The sequence below is a fragment of the Mobula birostris genome, chromosome 7, assembly GCF_030028105.1.
Source record: "Mobula birostris isolate sMobBir1 chromosome 7, sMobBir1.hap1, whole genome shotgun sequence".
Taxonomy (NCBI): Eukaryota; Metazoa; Chordata; class Chondrichthyes; order Myliobatiformes; family Myliobatidae; genus Mobula; species Mobula birostris.
Genome location: NC_092376.1, coordinates 3,944,316 through 3,968,435, shown reverse-complemented (window position 1 = coordinate 3,968,435; position 24,120 = coordinate 3,944,316). Strand labels below are relative to the sequence as shown.

General features: G+C 43.5%; 1 protein-coding gene across 1 annotated transcript in view; it reads left to right on the top strand.

Moving 5' to 3' along the window:
• The window catches only part of xrra1 (X-ray radiation resistance associated 1), a 107,316-nt gene that overhangs the window by 42,710 nt on the left and 40,486 nt on the right, over window positions 1-24,120 (top strand). Inside the window, exons 10-14 of the mRNA XM_072264206.1 lie at window positions 1,812-1,916; window positions 12,484-12,754; window positions 13,148-13,340; window positions 15,526-15,587; window positions 21,470-21,595. Coding sequence (XP_072120307.1) covers window positions 1,812-1,916; window positions 12,484-12,754; window positions 13,148-13,340; window positions 15,526-15,587; window positions 21,470-21,595 — 757 coding nt within the window. The remainder of the gene's footprint in view (window positions 1-1,811; window positions 1,917-12,483; window positions 12,755-13,147; window positions 13,341-15,525; window positions 15,588-21,469; window positions 21,596-24,120) is intronic.

Here is a 24,120-nt window from a genome sequence, read left to right as displayed (position 1 = left end):
CTTAAAATCCTGCCTCTGCACTTGCTGTGGATTGCCTGCCCCCCCCAGCCAATTACTCCTCCCTAACTAACCACTCATACAGCATCTTAATGAATGCCTTTTCAAAATTCAGATTCATTTATGTATTACACATACATAGAAACATACAGTGAAATGTGTCATTTGTGTTAACAACCACGCTGAAGGCTGGGCTGTGCAAGTTGCCATACATTCTGGTGCCAACATAGCATGCCTATAAAGATTGACAAAGCAACACAGAACACAAGTAACAAAACAACAGCAGCAAAAAAGCCTCATTCCTCCCCTCCCAGTTCTGCCCACCCAACTACACACATGGACAGCCCTTCAACTCCAGGCCTGCAGTTTCCATTGGGCTCTGACTTCCTGACTTTCAATTGACCTTTGGGCTTCGATCTTCAGTAGCAACCCGCACCCTCCCACCCCTGAAATAACTGATGTGTCTATATCTCTGAACCCACATCTCTTAAAACACTAGGGTGTTGGCATCAAGTCCCAGGGAGAATCATAGAAAGGGGCTCAGACTTTAGCGTATTTGCTAGCTTAATATCTTTTCTGTTGTGATAATGATGATTTAAATTTACTTTCCTTTGTTTTAATAGGATGTATTCTCTGTTTTCCACCATGAACACATACACTGAATATTTGTCAGAGACTCTGTCACTTCATTATTGTGCATTATTAATTCCTCAGTCTTATATACAGTACTTGTAGAAGTTCTTACACTCTCTTTTTATATATTGTTAAGGATGTGGAAGCTGTAGAGAGGGTGCAAAGGAGATTTATCATGATGCTGCCTGGATTAGAGAGCATGGCCTATGAAGACAGGTGGAGCAAGCTAGGGCTTTTCTCTTTGCAGTGAAGGTAGTTGAGGCAACTCGATAGCAGTGTACAAGATGATAAGAGGCATAAATCAAATGGACAGCTAGAGATTGTTTCAAGAGGGCATAGTTTTCAGGTGGTTGGAGGAAGATTTAATGGAGATGTCAGATGTAGGATATTTACACCGACTGGGGGGTGCATGGAAAACGCAGCCTCGGGTAATGGTGGAGGCAGATGCATTCGGTACATTTAAGAGTCTTAGATAGGCACATGGATGATTGAAAAATGTGGTAGGGAAGGGTTATATTGATCTCAGAGTAGGTTAAAAGGTTGGCACAACATCGAGGACTGAAGGGTCTGTACTGTACTTTGTTTTATGTTCTATTATTAACATATTCTCACCATTTATTTTCTTTTTTTGGTTATTGTTTGTTGGTTTCTAGTATTTTTTTCAATCTTTTAAAATTGATCAATAGCCAGATGTATATCAAAATTCAAAGTTCAAAGTAAATTTATTATCAATGTACATATATGTCAGCATACACAATCCTGGCATTCTTTTTCTTGCGGGTATTCATAGTAGAGCAAAGAAATACAATAGAGTTAATTAAAAACTATGCACAAAGACTGACAAGCAACGATGTGTAAATGAAGACAATCTGTGCAAACAAACAAACAAACAAATAAATAAATAAGGAAGTAGATTAAACAATACAGGATATTGGAGATCTGACGGGTAAAGTTTTCACGTGGAAGGTGGTGAATATCAGGAACAAATTGCCGAATGAGATGTGGAAGGCAGAAAGAATACTCGAAGGTGTTTGGAATGAGTATGGTGAGGAATGGGTCTAATGAGGGCAAATGTGATAAGATCAGTATTCATTAGGTGGGCTGAATGGTCTGTGTCGTACATTTCGATAACATACTCATCTCACTAAGATTTTCTTATTGCCATATGTACGTTAACTCAGGTTGGAAGAGCCCTTACCAAGGTTTCCGGTCCTTGAGGTCCTGATGCTGGATGAGAATAGATTCTCTGACCCCTGTGTGTTCTCAAGCCTGGCCGGTCTTCACAGGTAAAAAAAATACTGTTGGACCAACTCTTCCTTTCCTGGTTCAGAATAACCTGCTTCAACAGGCAAGAACCACTCAGTAGCATGAGGGAGATTTTATTCATTTACACCATGGTATATTTTATAGATTGGTTTTATGTTTCTCTATCTTCCACATGTTTGTCGAGTTGGATAGGACTGTTCTCTCCTAGTTGTATACTTATCTATCCATTCTTCGGCAGAGAACCTCTTCTCTTCCTGTAGAGTCTTAGAGCACTACAGCACAGAAACCCATCTAGTCTGTGGTCCATGCTGAACTGTTGTTTTGCCTGGTCCCATCGACCTGCACCTGGAGCATAGCCCTCCAGATCTTTCCCATCCATGTATCTATCCAAACTTCTCAAATGTTGCAGTGGAACCCACATCCACCACTTCCACTGGCAGCTCGTTCCACACTCTCATCATCTCCAGACTGAAGAAGCTCCCCTTAATGTTCCCCTTAAATATTTCACCTTAACCTACGACCTCTAGTTCTAGTCTTACTCAACCTCAATGGAAAAAGGTTGCTTGCATTTACCCTATCTATACCTCTCTTAATTTTATATACCTCTGTCAAATCTCTCATTCTCCTATGCACCATGGAATAAAGTCCTAACCTATTCAACCTTCCTCTATAACTTGGGTCCTCAAGTTCCAGCAACATCCTTGTAACACTCACAACACGCTGGAGGAACTCAGCAGGTCGGGCAGCATCCGTGGAAATGATCAGTCAACGTTTCGGGCCGGAACCCTTCATCAGGACTGTAGGGGAAGGGGCAGAGGCCCTATAAAGAAGGTGGGGGGAGGGTGGGAAGGAGAAGGCTGGTAGGTTCCAGGTGAAAAACCAGTAAGGGGAAAGATAAAGGGGTGGGGGAGGGGAGGCAGGGAGGTGATAGGCAGGAGAGGTGAAGATAGAATAGGGGAAACACAATGGGTAGTAGGAGGAGGCGGAACCATGAGGGAAGTGATAGGCAGCTGGAGGAGGGGGCAGAGTGACATAGGGATAGAGGAAGGGAGGGGAAGGGAATTACCGGAAGTTGGAGAATTCTATGTTCATACCAAGGGGCTGGAGACCACCTAGATGGTATATGAGGTGTTGCTTCTGCAACCTGAGTTTAGCCTCATCATGGCAGTAGAGGAGGCCATGTATGGACATATCTGAATGGGAGTGGGAAGCAGAGTTGAAGTGGGTGGCTACTGGGAGATCCTGTCTGTTTTGGCGGACAGAGTGGAGGTGCTCGATGAGGCGGTCCCCCAAAACATCCTTGTAAATTTTCTCTATATTCTTTCAATCTTATTGATATCTTTCCTGTATTTCAATGACCAGAACTACATACAATACTCCAAATTTGGCCTCACCAACGTCTTATACAATTTTAACATTACATCCCGACTCCTGTACTCAATACTATAATCTATGGAGGCCAGTGTGCCAAAAGCTCTTTCTATAACTCTCTACCTGTGATGCCACTTACAAGGAATTATGGATCTGTATTCCCGGATCTCTCTGTTCTACTGCTCTCCTCAGTGCCCTACCATTCACTATATATGTCCAACCCTGGTTTATCCTTCCAAAGCGCAACACCTCACACCTGTCTGCATTCAATTCCGTCAACCATTTTTTCAGCCTATTTGAGATCCCACTGCTAACTTTGATAGCCTTCTTCGCGGTCCACTACATGCCTGATCTTGGTGTCATCTGTAAATTTGCTGATCCAGTTTATCACATTATCGTCCAGATTGTTGATATAGTTAACAAGAAAATCAGTCCTCTGATCTTTCCGCAGATGCACTCAAAGAAAAGATCAGCATGTAAGGGAGTAAAAGTTGGCCTTTAAATGAAGCTCAAGTACATCCATGTCGAGTGGGCTAGAATATGAGAGCAAGGCATTTATAAGGCATTGGTCAGACCATACTCGGAGTATTGTGAGCAGATTTGGAAGAAAAATGTGCTGCCATTGGAGAGGGTCCAGAGGAGGTTCATGAGAATGGTCTTGGGAATGAAAGAATTAATGTATGAGAGGCATTTGATAGCTCTGGGCCTTTACTTGCTGGAGTTTAGAAGAATGGGGAGAATCTTACTGAAACCTGTTAAATATTGAAAGGTCTGGATAGAGTGGATGTGAAAAGGGTGTTTCCAATAGTGTGAGAGCCTAGGACCAGAGGCACAGCCTCGAAATAGAGGGATGTCCATTTAGAACAGAGATGAGGAGAAATTTCTTTAGCCAAAGGATGGTGAATCTGTGGAATTTATTGCCAAGGCTGTGGAGGCCATCCATCATTGGGTATATTTAATGTGGAGATTGATAGGTTCTTGATTAGTTGAAGTGCCGAAGATTACAGGGGGGGAGGCAGGGGAATGGGGTTGAGAGGGATAATAAATCAGCCATGATGGAATGGTGGAGCAGACTCGATGGGCTGAATGGTCTAGTTCTACTCTTATTATATGTACCCACGTGGATCAGTTGGGCTGAGTGAATTGCTTCTGTGCTATACCCTCTATGTAACTCCTACCTTGGACGGAAGCTCCAGAGCAATACTGACAGACTGCTGCACTCTCGAAAGCCCTGCCTTTCAGGTCAGTCCAAATAGACTGTTCATGTGGATGTGTGAGTTTCCTGGGTTCTTGAGTAAAGTCAGACGTTATTCCACTGACTTCTTCTTAAAAGCTGTTATTATACCTGCCTCAACAACTTCCTCTAGCAGCTTGTCCTTGACTTTGAGGCAGGCCAGGGCACCGTGCAAGATATGGTGAAGATTTTTCTGTTGTAGCCACAGAAAATGACAGATACTGTTGGCTCTCTCAGAACCAGAATCAGGTTTAATATCGTTGACATATGCCATGAAACTTGTGGGTTTTTGCAGCAGCAGTACACTGCAATACATGTAAAAAAATGTAAAAAAAAACCCATGTCCTGGCTGAGGGACAACACAGAGGTACTACTCATGGCTGCACAGGAGCATTAGAAGCAGGGGTCTGTCACACCAGACAAGACCCAAGATGTAGACTGTGCAAGGAATCTGCTGTAGCAGGGTACGAGATGCAGGCAGGGACAACATACACGGAACAGCACAACCATGTTGCAGGAATTGTGTACAGCAGGGGTCCCCAACCTTTTTTGCACCGCGGACCGGTTTAATATTGACAATATTCTTGCGGACCGGCTGACCCAGGGGGGTGGTGTTGTTCAAGTAGGGTTAAACTCACCTCAACATGTCTTTTACAGTTAAGGTTGCCAACATTCTCACTCCCAAATAAGGGACAAAAGTAGCAGTCAAATCCCGGGACACTTTGTCTCAGGAAAGACTACCATGACCATGAAGCCTTGCGCGGGCACCTGTGTGCGCATGCGTGACGTGCGCATGTGATGTGCACTGCGCGTACATGCCGATTTTTCCCCCCACAAGTTGGTTTTGTCTTCATCTTCCCGATTATACTGTACATACATTATTTCTACCTTATATAGGCTGTGTATTTAACATATCATTCCTACTTTTACTATATGTTAGTGTTATTTATTTTTGGTTTTATGTGTTATTTGGTATGATTTGTTAGGTTATTGTTTGGGTCTGGGAACGCTCAAAATTTTTTCCCATATAAATTACTGGTAATTGCTTCTTCGCTTTATGGCATTTCAGCATGAAAGGTTTCATAGGAACGCTCTACCTTAGCGGGGGAAATACGGGACAAACCAATTTAGCCCAATATACGGGATGTCCGGGCTAATACGGGACAGTTGGCAACCCTATGTTCAAGTTCAACAGTGCGTCACAGGGAATGAGGAAAGATGCAGCTGACTCATATCGTTTCCTCACGGCCCGGTAGCACATGCTTTGCGGCCCGGTGGTTGGGGACCACTGGTGTACAGGAACATCTGTGTTGAGTATGGATTGGACACTCCCATGTCCAAACGGGAAACACCCGAGAAGGAGTAGGGAATTACAGAGCTAAGAGCTGGACTTCCAAATACATAGTAACATCAGGAAAAAAGAATATGAGAAGCTGGAGAAATACCAGGGCTTGGAAAGAGCAGATATAATGAATGTGGAATGTTAGATAAGCCAAAGGAGCAGAATTAGGCTATTTGGCCCATCGAGTCTGCTCTGCCATTTAATTATAGCTGAGCCTTTACTCCCCTCTGTCCCACTCCCTGGCCTTCCCCTTGTAACCTTTGATGCTGTGGCCAATCAAGAACCTATCAATCTCTGCCTTAAATACACCCAATGACCTGGCCTCCACAGATGCTTGTGGTAACAAATTACACAAATTCATCACCCTCTGGCTAAAGAAATGTCTCCACGTCTCTGTTTTAAATGTTTTTTACCCCCCTTGCATTTTTTTTCTGGAGCAATATAGAGCATGTCTGTAGGGTTAGTGCTTTGCTCTGGGTGTGGGAATCCTGGGAATCTTCCAGTCTCCCGGATGGCCACATCTGCGCCAAGTTCTCAGAAATGCAGCTCCTGAGAGACCGTGTTAGGGATCTGGAGCTGCGGCTTGATGACCTACAGGTTATTAGGGAAAGTGAGCAGGAGACAGAGAGGAGCTACAGGGAGTTAGTCATCCTGAGGCTGCAGGAGTCAGATAAGTAGGTGACAGTCAGGGAAGGGAAGAGCTCAGACAGTAGAGAGCACCCCTGTGGCCATCCCCCTCAGTAATCATTATCTTGTTTTGGATTCTGTTGAGAGGGGCGGGGTGACCTGACAGAGGACGACCACGGCAATCGTGTCTCTGACACTGTGCCTGGTTCTGAGGTGCCGAAGAGAGAGAAGATGAGGAATGCGGTAATCACAGTGGATTCTTCAGTGAGGGGAACAGACAGGAGGTTCTGTCAGCCTGATAGGGATACCCGCATGGAGTTGCCTCCCAGGTTCCAGGGTATGAGATGTCTCGGATTGGGTTCAGAGTATTCTATAGGGAGAGGGTGAGCAGCCAGAAGTCTTAGTGTATGTTGGTACCAATGACATAGGTAGAAAAAGGGAGGAGGTCCTGAAGAGAGAATTCAGGGAGTTGGGTAGGAAGCTGAAAAGCTTCCAGGGTAGTAATCTCAGGATTGTTGACTGTGCCACGTGCTAATGAGTGCAAGAATATCATGATCAGGCATATTAATGTGTGGTTGAGAGACTGGTGTAGGGGGCAGGGCTTCGGGTTCCTGGATCATTGGGGCCTCTTCTGGGGGAGGTACGACCTGTACAAAAAGGACGAGTTACACCAGAACACAAAGGTGTCCAATATCCCAGCAGGCAGGTTTAATAGAACTGTTAGGGAGTGCTTAAACTAATTTGGCAGGGGGATGGGAACCAGAGTGATAGGGCTGAGGAAGGGGAAACAGAAATAAATCAAATATAGCGTGCAACAGAGATGATAGAAAGGGCAGGCAGGAGATGAGGCATAATCACACCCTTCGATTGATGATTTACAGGGTAGTGGAGGTGTGGTGCAGTTAAAACAAAAAGCAACAAATACTGGACTGAAAGTGTTATATTTGAATGCACACAGCATAAGAAATAAATTGGACGATCTTGAAATTCAGCTACAGATTGGCAAGTATGACGTTGTGGCTATCTCTGAAACTTGGCTAAAGAATGGCTGCCATGAGGAGGGGAATATCGAAGGATATACGGTGTATCAGAAAGATAGGTTAGTAGGCAGAGGGAGTGGTGTGGCTCTTTGTATAAGAAATAATATTAAATCATTAGAAAGGGATGATATAGGATCAGAGGGTGTAGAGACTCTATGGGTTGGGTTAAGAAAAGGCAAAGGTAAAAGGACTCTAATGGTAGTTGTATACAGGCCTCCAAACAGCAGCCGGGATGTGGATTACAAATTACAGCAGGAGATAGAAAAGGCATGGCAGACAGGCAATGTCATGATGATCGTTGGGGATTTTAACATGAAAGTGGATTGGGAAAACCAGGTCAGTACTGGACCTCAAGGGAGAGAATTTGTAGAATGTTTAAGGGATGACTTTTTAGAACAGCTTGTTGTTGAGTCAACAAGGGGATCGGCTGTGCTGGATTGGGTGTTGTGCAATGATCCGGAGGTGATAAAAGAGCTGAAGATTAAGGAACCCCTAGGGAACAGTGATCATAATATGATTGAGTTCACTTTGAAACTTGAGAAAGAGAAACTAAATTCCAATGTGTTGGTATTTCAGTGGAATAAAGAAATTACAGTGGCATGAGGGGGGAACTGGCCAAAGTTGACTGGAAAGGGACATTAGCAGGAAGGACAGCAGAGCAGAAATGGCTGGAGTTTCTGCAAAAAAATGAGGGAAGTGCAAGACAGATATATTCCAAATAAGAAGAAATTTTTGAATGGAAGGACACTACTGTGGCTGACAAGTTAAGTCAGAGCCAAAGTAAAAGCAAAAGAGAGGGCATACAAGGAAGCCAGAGCTAGTGGGAAGATAGAGGATTGGGAAGCTTTAAAAAATTTCAAGAAGGAAACTAAGAGGGTCATTAGGAAGGAAAAGGTGAATTATGAAAGAAAGCTGGCAACTAATATCAAAGAAGATACTAAAAGCTTTTTTAAGCATATAAAGGGTAAAAGAGAGTTGAGGGTAGATACACGACCAATAGAAAATGACGCTGGAGATATTATAATGAGAGACGCAGAGATGGCAGTGGAATTGAATGCATACTTTGCATCAGTCTTCACAGTGGAAGACATCTACAGTATACTGGACATTTAAGAGTGTCAGGGAAGTGAAGTATGTGCAGTGAAAATTACAACTGAGAAGGTGCTCAGGAAGCTTAGTGGTCTGAGGGTGGATAAAACTCCTGGACCTGATGGAATGCACCCTTGAGTTCTGAAGGAAGTAGTTGGAGAGATTGTGGAGGCACTAACGATGATCTTTCAAGAATCGATAGATTCTGGCATTGTACTGGCTGAATGGAAAATTGCAAATGTTACTCCGCTATTTAAGAAGGGTGGGAGGCAGCAGAAAGGAAACTATAGACCCGTTAGCCTGACATCAGTGGTTGGAAAGTTGTTGGAGTTGATAGTTAGGGATGAGATTACGGAGTACCTAGAGGCACATGACAAGATAGGCCAAAGCCAGCATGGTTTCCTGAAAGGAAAATCCTGCCTGACAAACCTTCTGCAAATTTTTGAGGAAATTACAAGCAGGGTAGACAAAGGAGATACAGTGGATATGGTGTACTTGGATTTTCAGAAGGCCTTTGACAAGGTGCTGCACAGGAGGCTGCTTAGCAAGATAAAAACCTATGGATTACAGGGAAGTTACTAGCATGGGTGGAGCATTGGTTGATCGACAGAAAGCAGGGAGTGGGAATAAAGGGATCCTATTCTGTATGGCTGCTGGTTACCAGTGAGTTCCACAGGGGTCGGTGTTGGGACTACTGCTTTTTATGATGTATGTCAATGGTTTGGACTATGGGATTAATGGATTTGTGGATAAATTTGCTGATGATACAAAGATAGGTGGAGGAGCAGGTAGTGTTGAGGAAATAGAGAGCCTGCAGAGAGACTTAGATAGTTTAGGGGAATGGGCAAAGTAGTGGCAAATTAAATATAATGTTGGAAAGTGTTGGAAAGCACTTTGGTAGAAGAAATAAACAGGCCGACTATTATTTAGATGGAGAGAGAATTCAAAATGCAGAGATGCAAAGGGACTTGGGAGTCCTCGTGCAGGATGGGCATCCGTTAGTCTCATGGGACCATGGATTTGCGCCTTGGAAGGTTTCCAGGGCGCAGGCCTGGGCAAGGTTGTATGGAAGACTGGCAGTTGCCCATGCTGCAAGTCTCCCCTCTCCATGCCACTGATGTTGTCCAAGGGAAGGGCACTAGGGCTGATACAGCTTGGCACCGGTGTCGTCACAGAGCAATGTGTGGTTAAGTGCCTTGCTCAAGGATACAACACGCTACCTCAGCTGAGGCTCGAACTAGCGACCTTCAGATCACTAGACCAACGCCTTAACCACTTAGCCACGCGCCAACACTTGTGCAGGATACCCTAAAGGTTAACCTCCAGGTTGAGTCGGTGGTGAAGAAGGCAAATGCAATGTTGGCATTCATCTCTCGAGGTAGAGAATATAAGAGCAGAAATGTGATGTTGAGGCTCTATAAGGCATTCGTAGGATCACACTTGGAGTATTGTGTGCACTTTTGAGCTCCTTATTTTAGAAAGGATATACTGACATTGGAGAGAGTTCAGAGAAGATTCACGAGAATGATTCCAGGAATGAAAGGGTTACCATGTGAGGAATGTCTGGCAGCTCTTGGGCTGTATTCCCTGGAGTTCAGGAGAATGAGGGGGGATCTCATAGAAACATTCCAAATGTTAAAAGGCCTGAACAGATTAGATATGGCAAAGTTATTTCCCATGGTAAGGGATTCTAGGACAAGGGGGCACGACTTCAGAATTGAAGGATGTCCTTTTAGAACAGAGATGCAGAGAAATTACTTTAGTCAGAGGGTGGTAAATCTGTGGAATTTGTTGCCATGAACAGTTGTGGAGGCCAAGTCATTGGGTGCATTTAAGGCAGAGATAGATAGGTTCTTGACTAGCCAGGGCATCAAAGGGTATGGGGAGAAGGCAGGGGAGTGGGGATGACTGGAAGAATTGGATCAGCCCATGATTGAATGGGGGAAGCAGACTTGACAGGCCTACCTCTGCTCCTGTATCTTATGGTCTTAAATGGACGCCCCACTATCCTAAGGCTGTGTTCTCTTGTCAGAGTAAAGCCAGAGTAATCCTAGTGGTGATAGGAGCACTTGGAGCTGTGACACCTGGACTGGGAGAGTGGCTCCAACAAATCCCGGGAACAACATCTGGGATCTCGTTGCAGAAGAGCGCACTACCAGGAACAGCAAGGATACTGTGCCAAACCCTCAAACTCCGAGGCCTCTGGTAGAGGACCTGAGTTTGAGGGAAAAATACACATAACACACCACCCATAACGGGTGAGAAAAAATATAAAGTTAATTAGTACAAAAAGAGAGGAAAAATAGTGAGGCAGTATTCATGTGTTCACTGTCCATTCAGAAACTTGATGGCAGAGGGTAAGAAGTTTTTGCTGAAATGTTGAGTGTATCTTAAATCTGTTCCTCCTCCTTGATGGTATCAGTGAGAAGAGCGTATGACCTGGGTAATAGGGGTCCTTAATGATGGATGCCACCTTTCTGAGGCATCTTCTCAATGCTGGGGAGGCCAGTGCCCATGTAAGGCTTCTCTACTCCCCTTCCTTCATTGTTCAACATTTTTACTGTATCTACCCGGTTACTTGGCTTACCTTCGCTAGTTGGGACTGCCCCATATCTTATTCTTCAACTCCTCAAATTGATCTTCAAGTTCAAGTTCTACCTGGCTATGAAGTTCAAGTTTATTGTTGTTCAACCATACAACCCTAAATGAAACGCCTTTCCTCTGGGGCAAAGGTGCAAAACAGCACATAGAATCATACACAGCACATACAGTCACAAAATAATATGAGCACAGGTCCTGGTGTAGCACGGTCTGAAGATTGACAGGTTGACACAGAGTGCGAGGTGTATTTTTAAGTAAGACAGTATAATGTTACTGACACTATTATAATAGAACAAGCAGTCGTATAAATATGTGAAACAGCAGCAATAAAAGATTAAAAGTGACCAGTACAGGATTGGAGTGTGTCTGTGAGTTGGGGAGTGGGGTGGAAGGGGGCAGCAGGGTGTACATTCAGACAGGGCGTACGTCCAGACAGGGTGTACATGCAGACAGGGCGTACGTCCAGACAAGGGCGTACATCCAGACAGGGCAGACATCCAGACAGGGTGTACATCCAGACAGGGTGTACATTCAAACAGGGTGTACATCCAGACAGGGCAGACATCCAGACAGGGCGTACATGCAGACAGGGTGTACGTCCAGACAGGGCATACATCCAGACAGGGTGTACATTCAGACAGGATGTACATTCAGACAGGGTGTACATCCAGACAGGGCAGACATCCAGACAGGGTGTACGTCCAGACAGGGTATACATGCAGACAGGGCGTACGTCCAGACAGGGCATACATGCAGACAGGGCGTACGTCCAGACAGGGTGTACATGTGTGCAATGTGGGGCAGCAAGGTGTTAACAAGTCATAAGGCACTAACTAATCTTCCCAGCATGGAAGACATCTTCAAAGGGTGATGCCTGAAAAGGTGGCATCCATCATTAAGGACCTTCATCACCCAGGACATGACATCTCTTCTCATTGCTACCATCAAGGAGAAGTTACAGGAGTCTGAAGGCACACACCCAACGTATCAGGAACAGCATCTTTCCCTCCCCCATCAGATTTCTGAATGGACAATGGACCCATGTACGCTACCTCATTCTTTTTTCTTTTTTTTTGCTCTGTTTGCACTACTTATTGAATTTTTTTATATACAATGTACTGCTGCTGGAAAACGATAAATTTTGCGACATATGCCAGTGATATTAAACCTGATTCTGATTATGAGTCTAACATCCATTTCAGTCAGATTATAAACACTTTGCCCATAAATTCTTTTCAAACCAAAATATTGTACCATGCCACTTCTCTCTTGCTGTTAAACAGGCTGAAATACTTAAATCTTGATGAAAACAACTTTACTGGGATCCCCTACCTGCAGCAAATGGAGGTCCCTGCGCTCTTTGAGAAGTCGGAAAGCACTCAGCTCTGCCATTCAGTCATCAGCCAAATCAAACAGCCTGGCGTATGTCTGTCAGTGAAGTCGGCAGAAACTTCTGTGTTCCATTCTGATGTTGAAGTTGAGAGACGATTTAGAGGAAAGGTGGGGGAGAGAGTGGAGGGAGGAGAAAGAGTGGAGGAGGGAGAGAGTGTGGGGGTGGGAGAGAGAGTAGAGGAGAGGGAGAAAGTGGAGGAGGGAGAGATGGTGGGGGTGGGGGAGAGGGTGGGGGAGGGGAAGAAGGTGGGAGAGAGGGTGGAGGAGGGGGAGAAGGTGGGGGAGAGGGTGGAGGAGGGGGAGAAGGTGGGGGAGAGAGTGGAGGAGGGAAAGAAGGTGAGAGAGAGGGTAGAGGAGGGGGAGAAGATGGGAGAGAGGGTGGAGGAGGGGGAGAAGATGGGGGAGAGGGTGGAGGAGGGGGAGAAGGTCGGGGAGAGAGTGGAGGAGGGGGAGAAGGTGGGGGAGAGGGTGGAGGAGGGGGAGAGGGTGGAGGAGAGAGTGAGAGAGGGGAAGAGAGTAGAGGCAGAAAGGGTGGAGGAGAGATTGGTGGAGGAGGGGAAGAGAGAGGAGGAGGAGAGAGTGGGGGAGAGCGGAGAGGGACAACAGAAAGTGGAAAATATTGAGGAGGGGAAGACTGTGGAAAAGAAAGAGGTGAAGGAGAAGAAGGAGGAAGTGAAAAATGACCAAGAGATGGAGAACGACAAGGAGCTAGAAGATGAAGACGAGGAAATGGAAAAACCTGTAATCAGTAGGTTTAATTTCTCAATTCCCTTTCCTTTCCTACAGTCAATGATTTATAGTCACTTAGATGATGACTACTTTCTGGTTACTGCTTTTGTCATTTGGCAATGGTATTTTAACTGTAGAAGGAAACATAGCTGACCCAACATGCAGATGTCCACTCTTGGATACATACAACCCAGAACACTAGAGCACTATACAGGCCATTCACCACATGATGTTGTGCTAACCTCTTAACCTACTCTAAGATCAATCTATCCCTTCCCTCCTACATAGCCCTCCATTTCTTTCTATCATCCATTTGCCAATCTAAGAGATTCTTAATTGTACCTAATTCAAAGGTTCAGAGGTCAAATTTAATGTCAGAAAAATGCATACAATATACATCCTGAAATGCTTTTTCTTCGCAAACATCCACAAAAACAGAAGTGCCCCAAAGAATGAATGACAGTTAAACATGAGAACCCCAAAGCTCCCGCACCACCCCCCGCACGTAAGCAGCAGCGAGCAACAACCCCCTCCCCAGCAAAAAAAAACGTGCATCGGTGCCGTCACGGAGCCCAAGCGTGTGCTAAGCAGTAGCAAAGACACAGACCAAAGTTACCCAAAAAGCTTCACATTTCCTCCAGCAATCAACAAACCAAAGATTCTCTCTCTCCCTGGCAAGGGAGAGGAGGAGTCCCCCATTTTCACAGCGAGCAGAAAACATAACAACAACCCGCTGGTTTATGCTGTTAAAAGTCAGTTTCATTGCTTTTTTCGACGAAGTGTATCTTCTTCTTCTACCACCACCCCCTGGCAGTGTGTCTATGCACCCATCATTCTCTGTGTACAAAAAACCTACTTCTGACATCCCCCTCCCACCCCATTCTTCCCTCCAATTACTTTAAAATTACATATACAAAGCGCTGGAGGAACTCAGCAGGTCAGGTAGTATCAATGGAAATTAATAGACAGTCAACATTTTGGGCTAAGACTCTGAATTTTACCTCAACGTTTCTAAACATGAGAAGGTCTGCAGATGCTGGAAGTTCAAAGCAACACATGCAAAATGCTTTATGCCTCCTCTTGTTAGCCATTTCCATCCTGGGAAAATGTCTCTGCCTGTCCTCTCGATCTACACCTCTTATCACCTTGTACACCTCGATCAAATCTCCTGTCATCCTTCCTCCAGTCCACAGAGAAAAGCCCTAGCTCACTCAATCACCTCATAGTTATTAGGATTGTGAAAAGTGATGGCATATCATCATCATCATCAGGTGCCGTGCCCAGTTTGAGCTTTGACTGCCATGGCCCACACACTCCTGTTTCGGGTCAAGTGGATCAATTCATTGGTATTCATTTCCAGTTCTCTGGCTGCTGTCTCCATCATCATTTGTCTTTGTCTTCCTCTTGCTTTCTTCCCTTCAATCTTTCCCATAATGACTGTGCATTCTAACTCCTCTTTCCTAATCACATGTCCAATGAAGTTACGTTGCCTTTTCATGATCTCATACATTATTTCTCTTTCTGTGTTTGCTCTGTTCATGACATCCTCGTTAGATATTCGTTTTGTCCATGATATTCTTTGCATCCTCCTCAAAAACCACATCTCTGCTGCTTCAATTCGTTTCCTCATGTTACTAGATATTGTCCAACATTCTGAACCATATAACATAACTGGATAAACGTAACGTTTCAGTATTCTGAGGCAGGTTGTCATGCCTAGTTTAGTATTGGTCAGTATACTCTTCATTCTCATAAAGGTGTCTTTTGCCATCCCTATTCTTCTTTTGATGTCCATGTCGCACCTGCCATCTGATGTCACCCAGCTTCCTAAGTAGCAAAAGTTCTGTACTTGTTTTATGTCTTCCCCATTTATTCTCAGCCTGCAGATAGGATTCTCTTTTTTGGACATCACCATACATTCTGTCTTTTTGTAATTGATAGATAGACCCATTTTTGCACTTCCTTCAACAACTATATCAATTAAGTTTTGTAGTTCTTCCTCCACACTTGCAATTAGCACAGTGTCATCTGCATATCTAAAATTATTGATGTTTTCACCACCAAATTTGATTCTCAAGATGTCTCTTATTTTTTGTAATATTGTTCCACTGTACACATTAAACAAATATCATACAAAGCTCAAAAAATGCACAATCAGCAGAATATCCTTGTCCACTCATTAACTTGTTTTAATCCCTTTACAGATTCTTTACGTCGACCCGAGAGTTCCAATATTAGCTTCAGTGAGACCTCTACAGCCATGGAGGTATGCTAGACTGCTTTAAGAGTGGCTGCAGTGATTCCTTAACCCGTTGGGACAACTGGAACCTGCCAGCTGTCACTTCCTGAGCTGAATTCCCTGCCATTGATAGCCCCAATCAGGAAAGAAGAAAAAACAAGACGCAGAACATAGACCAGTACAGCACAGGAACAGGCCCTTCAGTCACAATGTTGTGCCAAACCAATTAAATTAGTAATCAATGGGCCAACTAAACTAATCTAATCTGCCTACTCAATGTCCATATCCTTCCATTTCCCCTCATATTCATGTGCCTATCTAAACATCTTGTAAAAGTCCCTGCTGTTTCCTCTATCTGTGTTTCTCATAATCTTATAAACCTCTATCAGATCTCCCCTCAGCTTCCACCACTCCAGAGAAAACAGCCAAGTTTGTCTAACCTCTTGTTATAGCACATGAAGTTTGCAAAAGGGGCAGATGAAGTGGGAGAAAGCACTCGAGTCCAGAACTGACTGCACTCATTGATCTCATCTGTGGCTGCACCACCACCCCCGGGAGCACGTTTCAGGCACCCACCATTGAAGAATGAGGATTCGTTGAACCACCCGGTTGGGATGTGGCTGTCGTTTAAGACCATAAGACATAGGAGCAGAATTAGGCCATCTGGCCCATCGAGTCTGCTCCACCATTCAATCATGGCTGATCCTTTTTTTCTTCTCCTCCCCAAACCCAGTTCCCGGCCTTCTCCCTTTAAGTAGACACTAGACACTAGAATATTGCAGCACAGTACAGGCCCTTTGGCCCTCAATGTTGTGCCAACCCATATATTCCTTAAAAAAAGTAGTAAACCCACACTACTCCGTAATCCTCTATTTTTCTTCCGTCTATGTGCCTGTCCAAGAGGCTCTTAAATACCCCTAATGTTTTAGCCTCCACTACCATCCCTGGCAAGTTATTCCAGGCACTCACAACCCTCTGTGTAAAAAAACTTACCCCTGATGTCTCCCCTAAACTTCCCTCCCCTAACTTTGTGCATATGCCCTGTGGTGTTTGCTATTCATGCCCTGGGAAACAGGTACTGGCTATCCACCCTATCTATGTCTCTCTCTCTCATAATCTTGTAGACCTCTATCAAGTCCCCTCTCATCCTTCTATGCTCCAAAGAGAAAAGTCCCAGCTCTGCTAACCTTGCCTCATAAGATTTGTTTTCCAATCCAGGCAACATCCTGGTAAATCTCCTCTGCACCCTCTCTATAGCTTCCACATCCTTCCTATAATGAGGTGACCAGAACTGAACACAATACTCTAAGTGTGGTCTCACCAGAGATTTCCTAGAGTCATTTTCATAATTCTCCTTTGAACCCTCTCCAGTTTCAGACCATACTTTCTAAGATAAGGGGCCCAGATCTGCTCACAATGCTCCAAGTGGGACCTTGCCAGTGCTTTATAAAGTCTCAGCATTCTGTGGTGAGGAAGTCAAATATGATGTTAGCATTCTAGTCATCTTGAAATGAATGCTAACATCATATTTGACTTCCTCACCACAGACTCAACCTGCAAATTAACCTTTAGGGAATCCTGCACAACGACTCCCAAGTCCTGTCGTGCCTCAGATTTTTGTATTTTCTCTCCATTTAGAAAACAGTCAACCCTTTATTTCTTCTACCAAATTGCACTTCCTGAGACTGTATTCCACCTGCCATTTCTTTGTCCATTCTCCTAATCTGTTTGTCCTTCTGTAGCCTCTCTATATCCACTACATCATGGGTCGGCAACCTCTTTGCCTCTGTGGGCCAGATCGCGTATTAATGAGTGGACCGTGGGCCAGATAAATGCCATAAAAAACTTGAAATATGGGAATTATCCATTTAAGTACATCTAGTTATGTTTTGCCTCAAATTAATGAATAACGAATGCTAGAAAATCATTTGTGCCTAACCAAGGATGCCAATTAGTAATCAAAGAGCTCAGTTTAGTTGCAATTTATTTCAATCAAGGCATCTTTTGAATCTATTAAAAGGACAGAAAGAATCTTTAAACATAAAATGTATGAACATGATACATTGAATGGTGATAAATTAAGTATAATAAAAAAGAAAATTTTAATACAAACAGTCGATAAATCACTGTGAAACTTGATGCTGTTTGTTGCTTGAAAGCTTGTCAATATTGGGTGTCAGACTTGTTGATGCCAAGAGCAAGACATTATCCAGATGGGCATCAGTCAATCTTGTTCTCAAATGGGTCTTGGTGTGCTTCATTTTTGAAAATAATTGCTCACACAGGTAAGTGCTGCCAAACAATGATGCCATCTTTTTTGCATGGTCCACTAAGTTAGGATACTTCCCATTTGGATGAATATATTTTCTTTAGAAGTCACGCACTGACACATCTTCAGAATGAAATTTCGATCTCAATATGTCGTCACACTGCACCTCAATCATTTCCATTTGAAAAATATCTGATGCAGTGTCCACTTCCACATCAAATGGAGTAGCAAACAGCTTGAACTCATTTGTATGCAAGCGAAAATCAGCAAAACGAGATTTAAATTCTTTTCTCAATTCTTGGACCAAATTCACAAAAATGCTTAGATCTCGTCCTTTACTTTTTTGAAAAGTGAGAAAATATGCACAAATTCCTTTTTGAAGCTGGTACTCCCACAATTGTAGCTTTCTTTCCATTATGGTGGGTCTCGTAATGTCGCCTGATATTTGCCACCTTCTTCACAGCAACATTTTCTAGGCAATTGAGACAAACTGGTTTCCCAGCTTGCTCGATGAAGAAGTAATCTAGTGTCCAAGTGTCTTGGAAATTTCAGCACTCAGCGTCTACCTTCCTGCGTTTTGCATTCATTGCCATTGGAATTTTTTTCTTCAATTTTATTTCAAAACGCGAGTTATTCAACAAGTATCGTAGCAAATGTAAATATCCGGATATTTAGCATGGATTTCTTGTTAAAACACAGTGACGCTGTTTCTGTTTACAAATTTGAACGATCCCATCTGAAAACCTGCGCGTGCACGGAGAGTATCTAATATATATTAATAAGGTAGTCTGCCTTCCCGTCATTCGTATATACCAGTTTGGTTTGGAACAAAATGGAACCTGGGGCCAGTGTAACGAGACACCATGCATGTCCATCAGTGTGGTCGCGTGAAACACTCAGAATAAAGAAAAATCGCTTGCGGGCCGGATAAGCATAGTATCCCAATATTTGCTTGTGGGATGGTCAAAATACCTTCTTGGGCTGGATCTAACCCGCGGGCCGTAGGTTGCCTACCCCTGCTTTATATCCTAGCTTACTTTCATATTCCACCTTTTCCTTCTTAACGACTTTTTTTAGTTGCCTTCTGTTGGTTTTTAAAAGCTTCCCAATTCTCTAACTTCCCACTAACTTTTGCTCTATTATATGCCCTATCTTTAGCTTTTATGTTGGCTTTGATTTCTCTTGTTAGCCATGGTTGTGTCATCTATAGAATACCTCTTCCTCTTTGGGATGTATATATCCTGTACCTTTTGAATTGCTTTCAGAAATTCCAGCCATTGCTGCTCTGCCACCATCCCTGCTAGTGTTCTTTTCCAACCAACTCTGGCCAACTCCTCTCTCAAGCCTCTGTATTCCCTTTACTCCACTGTGATACTGATAAATCTGACTTTAGTGTCTTCTTCTCAAATTTCAGGGTGAATTTGATCATACAGGTCCACAATCCCTTATCCGAAATCCTTGGGGCCAGTTGCATTTTGGAATTCAGAATTTTTCGGATTTCAGAAAATTGATAATTATATTGATAATTAACCTGGCTCAGTGCGGATGGACTTTAGGACCCGGGGGAGCTCTGGACCTACGCACATCCTCCCGTATACTTTAAATCATCTCTAGATTACTTATAATACCTAATACAATGTAAATGCTATGTAAGTAGTTGTTATACCGTATTGTTTAGGGAATAATGATGAGAAAAAAAGTCTGTACATGCTCGAACAACGAGTGCTGGAGAGAGAACGTCCGGGTTTTCCCGATCCGCGCTCTTTTACAAATACTATCACAGTTTATTTATAGAATAATATACTGATAAATGAAATAGTGGGATAATTATAGACCACGTTGTTCAAGGCCAGCAATTAACTGATCACACATTTTCACCATATCGTCTGTGGGGATTTTTTTTTACCTGTGTTCAGTATGTCATCATCATCACTACTATCTTCATGTATTTAAAACCATTTCAGCAATTTCCCCATCACTCAAGGAATGCACAACAGGTGCATCATTGTCAATGTTCAGCATTTCTTCGATGTCAGCTTCCTCTAACTTACTTACACTTTCCTTCGATAACATTTTAGCATAAGTTACGAGGTTTGATATCATCATCTTCTCATTAGCGACACAAAATCCTTCAAAGTCTTGATCTGTAGGTTCATTGACATCAAACATCATTGTAGGCCAATGTCCGTGCCAAATATTTGTTAACGTTAATTTATCAACATCATTCCAAGCATTAGTTACCCACAGGGGTATCTGTAGCTGTTTTTGACATTTTCACAGTGAAATTAAATACAAAGTCAATGGTGAACACAAAATATCAGTGAACAGCAAACACACGTGTAATCAGTATGAGCGCTGAGCCACAACTGACGTCTGGCGGCCTCTGCTAGTGCTACAACGTCACACCTGAATGACGTCAGCTGTTGGTGCGCCAAACAAGCTCCACACCCCACAAAAAAAACTTCGGTTTTCGGAGCTTTTCGGATAAGGGATTGTGGACCTGTTTTATGATCAAATCCCCTAAGGGTTCTTTTACCTTAAGCTCTCTAATCAATTCTGTTTCATTGCACAACACCCAATCCTGAATAGCTGATCACTGAGTGGGCTCAACCATGGGCTACTCTAAAAAGCCATCTCAAAGACATGTTAGAAATTCCCCCTCTTGGGATCCAGCACCAAGCTACCGGCATATAGAAAACCTCATGACTATTGTAACATTGCCCTTTTGGCATGCGTTTTCTATCTACCGTTTTAATTTGTAGACCACATCCTTACGACGGTTTGGGGGTCTGTTTATAACTCCCATCAGGGTCTTTTTACCCTTGCAGTTCCTTAGCTCTGTCCACAACGATTCAACACCTTCTTACCCTGTGTCACCTCTTTCTAATGATTTGATTTCATTTTTTACCAATAGAGCAACGCCACCCCCTCTGCCTTCCTGCCTATCCTTTCCATACAATGTGTATCCTTGAACATTAAGTTCCCAGGTATAATCTTCTTTCAGCCACAATTCAGTAATGCCTACAACATCATACACGCCAATCTGTAACTGTGCTACAAGTTCATCTATCTTGTTTTGTGTACTGTGCACATTCAAATATAATGCCTTTAGTCCTGTATTCACCCTTTTTGATTTTGTATGCACTTTACGTTGCAACTCATCTTGTTGACTCCAATTTTGCCCTGTCATATAACAATTACAGCACGGAAACAGGCCATCTCAGCCTCCTAGTCCGTGCCGAACTCTTACTCTCACCTAGTCCCACCGACCTACACTCGGCCCATAACCCTCCATTCCTTTCCTGTCCATATATCTATCCAATTTAACTTTAAACATCAGCCTCTCCTTACTAGGAATCTCACTACTCATTGCCTCTGTTCATAAACTAACTACCTCATCCTTAGCACTATCACCCTGGTTCCCATCCCCCTGCTGAATTAGTTTAAACCCAAGGAAATCAATGAGATCCTCCCTCATTCTTCTAAACACCAACAAGTACCAGCCCAGAGACATCAAACACTTCTCATATTTTCATTCCTAGAATTACTAAAAACTACTGGTAGTTGTTTGAGTGGGTTATTCGCTTCTGAAGAGGTGCCGTGGATAAAATAAGTGAAGCTATTCTCCCTTTCTTTCCAGGGACAAGAATTTATGGACCAGTTTCTGGAAAACCCTGAAGCCAAACAAACGTGTTTCCCAGAAGCAACGTGTGAATTTCTGCCTCCTTTCTCAGGGCTAATACACCTCAGCCTTGCAAAAAACAAGGTATCGTCTGAATTCTGCGTCGGTGTCTCTGCCTCAATGTGAGAATGAGGGGTGACCTTATAGAGATGTTTAAAATTATGAGAGGCATAGGTTAGGATTAGATTAGCTTAATTTGTCACATGGTGGAGGGAGGGGTTAGATTTATCGTGGCGTAGGTTAAAGTGTCAGCACGACATTTTGGGCTGAAAGGGCTTGTACTGTGCTATGTTCCATGTATATCGAAACATACAGCTCTAACATAGGGTGCCCACAAATTATTAACCCTAACTCATACATACGCCTTTGGACTGAGGGAGGAAATCGGAGCACCCCAAGGAAACACGTAGTAATGGGGAGAATTTGCAGACTCCTGTACACAAGACCATAGGACCATAAGACACAGGAGCAGAATCAGGCCATTCAGCCCATCGACTCTGCTCCGCCATTCCATCATGGCTGATCCTGGATCCCACTCAACCCCATACACCTGCCTTCTCACCAGATCCTTTGATGCCATGACCAATCAGAAAATTATCAACTTCCGCCTTAAATATACCCATGGACTTGGCCTCCACCACAGTCTGTGACAGAGCATTCCACAGATTCACTACTCCCTGGCTAAAAAAAATTCCTCCTTACCTCTGTTCTAAAGAGGGTCACCCTTCAATTTTGTGGCTGTGCCCTCTAGTTCTGGATACCCCTACCATAGGAAACGTCCTCCCCATAGCCACTCTATCCAGTCCTTTCAACATTTGGTGTGTTTCAATGAGATCCCCCTGCATTCTTCTAAATTCCAGTGAGTACAAGCCCAAAGCTGCCAAACACTCCTCAAATGTTAACCCCTTCATTTCTGGAATAACCCTCATGAGCCTCCTCTGGACTCTCTCCACTGACAACACATCCCTTCTGAGATATAGGGCCCAAAACTGTTGACAATACTCCAAGTGCAGCCTGACTAGTGTCTTATAAAGGCTCAGCATTATCTCCTTGCTTTTATATTCTATTCCTCTTGAAATAAATGCCAACATTGCATTTGCCTTCTTTACCAGAGACGCGACCTGTATATTAATCTTCTGGGAGTCTTGGGCACAAGGACTTCTAAGTCCCTCTGCACCTCTGATGTTTGAACCTTCTCCCCATTTAGATAATAGTCCACACTGTTTTTTCTTTTACCAAAATATATTATCATACATTTCCCAACACTGTATTCCATCTGGCACATTTTTGCCCATTCTTCCAATTTGTCTAAGTCCTGTTGCAATCACATTGCTTCCTCAGCACTACCTACCCCAACACCTATCTTTGTATCATCCGCAAACTTTGCCTCAAAGCCATTAATTCCATTATCTAAATCATTGACAAACAATGTGAAAAGTACTGGTCCTAATACTGAACCCTGAGGACACTACTAGTCACTGGCACCCAACCAGAAAAGACCCTTTTTATTCCTACTCGCTGCTTTCTGCCTGTCAGCCATTCCACTATCCATACCAGTATCTTTCCTGTAACGCCATGGGGTATTATCTTGTTAAGCAGCCTCATGTGAGGCACCTTATCAATTGTCATCTGAAAATCGATGTAAATGAAATCCACTGCCTCTCCTTTGTCCACCCTCCTTGTTACTCCCTCGAAGAACTCTAACAGATTTGTCAGGCAATATTTCCCTTTACAGAAACCATGATGACTTTTGACTTATTTTATCATTGGTTTCCAAGTACTTCAAAACTTCATCCTTAAAAATAGACTCCTACACTTTCCCAACCACTGAAGTTAGACTAATTGCCTATAATTTAATTTGCCTTCCTCCCTTCTTAAAGAGTGGAGTGACATTTGCAATTTTCCAGTCCTCCAGGACCATGCCAGAATCAAGTGTTTCATGAAAAATCATGACTAATGCATCTGTTATCTCTTCAGCAACCTCGCTCAGGTCTCTGGGTTGTAGTCCATCTGGTCCAGGTGACTTATCCACCTCAAGACCTTTTTCCTCTGTAATAGCATTGGCACTGACTTCCACTCCCTGACTCTCACGGACGTCTGGCATATTGCTAGTGCCTTCCACAGTGAAGACAGATACAAAGTACCCATTAAGTTCACCTGCCATTTCTTTGTCACCCATCACTACCTGACCTGCACCATTTTCCAGTGGTCCAATATCAACTCTCACCTCCCTTTTACTCTTTATATAACTGAAAAGGCTTTTGGTATCTTGCTGTATATTATTGGCTAGTCTGTCCTCATATTTCATCGTTTCCCTTCTAATAACTTTTTTAGTTGCTTTTTATTGGATTTTAAAAGCTTCCCAATCATCCAACTTCCCACTCACTTTTGCTGTCTTATATTTCATTTCCTTGGTTTTTATGCAGTCCTTAACTTCCTTGGTCAGCGATGGTTGCCTACCCCTGCCATTTGGGAACTTCTTCCTCTGTGGGACATTTCTATCTTGTGCCCTGTGAACTCTTCCCAGAAACTTCAGCCATCTCTGCTGTGCCATCATCCCTGCCAGTATCCTCCTCCAATCGACCTGGGCAAGCTCCCGTCTCGTGTCT